Here is a 2,885-nt window from a genome sequence, read left to right on the forward strand (position 1 = left end):
CTTTGGTGCCTAGTAGATATTGCCTAAACTTCTCCAAAGCAAACGTTATGGCCAATAGCTCCTTCTCCGTGGTAGAGTAGTTGCTTTGAACATTGTCTAGTGTTCTTGATGCATAGTATATCACATAGGAGGCTTTTCCATTCTTTTGACCCAAAATGACGCCGATAGCATAGTTTCTTGCATCACGCATGATCTCAAAGGGGAGATCCTAATTTGGTGCTTGTATGATGGGGGCGGATGTAAGCAACTCCTTAAGCTTGTCAAAAGCTTCTTTGCACGCCTCAATAAACTCGTAATCAACCTCCTTTTGCAAGAGTTGGCACATTGGTCTTGTTATCTTGTAAAAGTCCTTGATGAATATTCGATAGAAATCCGCATGACCTAAAAATTAACGAACTTCCCAAACACAATTCGGGTAAGGTAAGCTTTGACAACAATAATGAGATTTCTCGGCCAACCTTTCTAACATTTAGTCAATGAAAGGTAATGGAAAATGATCTTTTCGTCTGGCTGCATTGAGTTTGTGGTAGTCAATACATACTCTCCACCTGTTTTGCACACGAGTGGGGACCATCATACCTTTGTTGTTCTCGACCACCGTGATTCCCGTCTTCTTCGGTACTACTTGCACCGGGCTCACCCACTTGCTATCCAAGATTGGATAAATTATCCCTGCATCAAGAAGCTTCAATATCTCTTTCTTGACTACTTCCATCATAGGCGGATTCAATCTTCTTTGTGCATCTCGGCTCGGCTTGCATTTATCCTCCATCAAAATCTTATGCATACAAGTGGAGGGGCTCAATCATTTAATATCCGCAATCGTCCAACCCATGGATTCTTTGTGTTCCATCAACACCTTGAGCAGTTGGTCTTCTTCAAATTCTATTAAGTGAGTAGAAATGATAACCGCAAGAGTCTAGTTCTTTCCCAAGTAGGCATACTTCAAGTGTTGAGGTAGGACGTTGAATTCCAATTTTGGTGGTTGAACAAGGGAGGGTGGCAACTTGGTATGAGTTGGGGGCAATTCAATTTTCTTAACATCAAATCTTCTGGATTTCTTCGCATCCACATTATTGACCAACTTCTCAACTTCCGGGTCTAAAGAATAAAGATTCAACTTCTCAGCTAGCTTCCCGCAATCAAACCCCTTGCTTAGGATCATCTTCAACATATCGCCATTGGACAACTCAAACAATTCTTGAGTTAGTGGTTCAACAACATCAACAAAATACAAGGATGAAATATCACTAGGATATATCATAGCATCGTAGATATTAGAGCTTATTGTTTCACCATCAAATTCAATTGTCAAACTTCCCGCATACACATCGATTTTTCTTCTAGCCGTCTTCAAAAACGGTCTCCCAAGAAAAATTAGAGTCGATTTGGAGGAGACTTGTTCCTCTAAATCAATTACATAGAAATCCGTCGGCAAGACCAATTGGTTCACTTGCACCAAAACATCTTCTAGGACACCTCTAGGAAGAACACTTGATTTATCCGCAAGTGAAATTATGACACACATTTCACTTAAAGGCCCAACATCCAACGATTCATATACCGAATAGGGCATGACATTAATAGAAGCACCGAGATAAAGCATGGCATTACTAAAAGTGGCATCCCCTATCTTGCAAGGTACTGTAAACATTCTTGGATCTTTGCACTTAGGTGGAAGTTTTCTTTGTAAGACCGCAGATGCATGTTCGTTCATTGAAATCTTTTCATTTCCCTTCAATTTTCTCTTGTTGGTGCAATGTTCTTTCAAAATTTTTGCATATCTAGGGGTTTGTTTGATTGCATCAAGTAAAGGAATGTTTACTTCCACCTTTCGGAAGGTGTCCAAGATCTCTTTCTCCTCTGTATTTTTCTTTGAGGTTGCAAGTCGAGAGGAAATGGTGGTTGAGTGGCTATTGGAGTCACTAAAGGGGCAGTCTTCTTTGGAATTCTGGCTTGTCTATCATTCTTGGCAATAGGATCCTCAATAGGAGTTATCTCTATTTCTTCCTCATCTTCCCTTGACTTCTTCTTGGAACTACTCTCTCCGGTTTGTTTACCACTTCTCAAGGTCACTACATTGACATTAGGATTGTTTTCGGTTTGAGAAGGTAGTTTGCCACGGGACTCCAACTTGATTAAATATGTAACTATATCTCCCATTTGTGCTTCAAGGTTGGAGATACTAGTCCTTGTGTCTTTTTTGAATTGTTGGGTACTAGTGGCAAGAGATTTGACAATGTCTTCAAGAGACATTTCAGAGCTACTTGGTTGGGATTGAGAAGGTTGTTGGTGATGGTGTGGAGGGTGTGGTTTGGCTTGATAGTGAGGTGATGGGTGTTGGTAATGGATTTGTTGTGGTGGGTCGGAAGGTCTAACCAATGCATTTTGAGGCAATGGTCTTGGGTTGTTGCTCATATTGGGATTTGTCTTGCAACTTGAATTGTATGCATTTTGGTAACCGGATGGTTCGTTGTGGTAGTTTTGGAACTCTCCCGTGGCATTTACATGTTCCGCATCTTCTTGAAGAATGGGGCACATATCCGTAGGATGTCCCATTGTTGCACATATTCCACAAACCATCACTTGTGGAGTTTGTCCCATGGATAGCTTTTGGACAACGGGTGTCAAGTATTTAAGTTGAGATTCGTGGATTGATGTGTGACAAACCCAAATTTCTTAGCCAGAAAAGACCGATTTAGTTTATGCTTTTAAAATAAAATCAAAGTAATCTTTTTAAAATATGTTGCGGAATTTGTCCCCAAAACAAAACATGATAAAAATTTATCAAAACATTTCTTAAAGAAATATATATTTTCATTATATATCAAAACCTCGGGATGTCATGTTCCGATACAGACCAAAAGCATAAACAGTACATTATA

General features: G+C 39.9%; 1 protein-coding gene across 1 annotated transcript; it reads right to left on the reverse strand.

The window, feature by feature from the left end:
* Window positions 1–919: 919 nt before the first annotated feature.
* Window positions 920–1,717, reverse strand: LOC145122239 (uncharacterized). The gene has a single exon (XM_079057875.1). The coding sequence runs from the start codon at window positions 1,715–1,717 to the stop codon at window positions 920–922; it is 798 nt and encodes a 265-aa protein (XP_078914001.1).
* Window positions 1,718–2,885: the final 1,168 nt, after the last annotated feature.

Source organism: Lactuca virosa, chromosome 6 (assembly GCF_052849685.1).
Source record: "Lactuca virosa cultivar CGN04683 chromosome 6, Lactuca_virosa_CGN04683_v6, whole genome shotgun sequence".
Classification (NCBI taxonomy): Eukaryota; Viridiplantae; Streptophyta; class Magnoliopsida; order Asterales; family Asteraceae; genus Lactuca; species Lactuca virosa.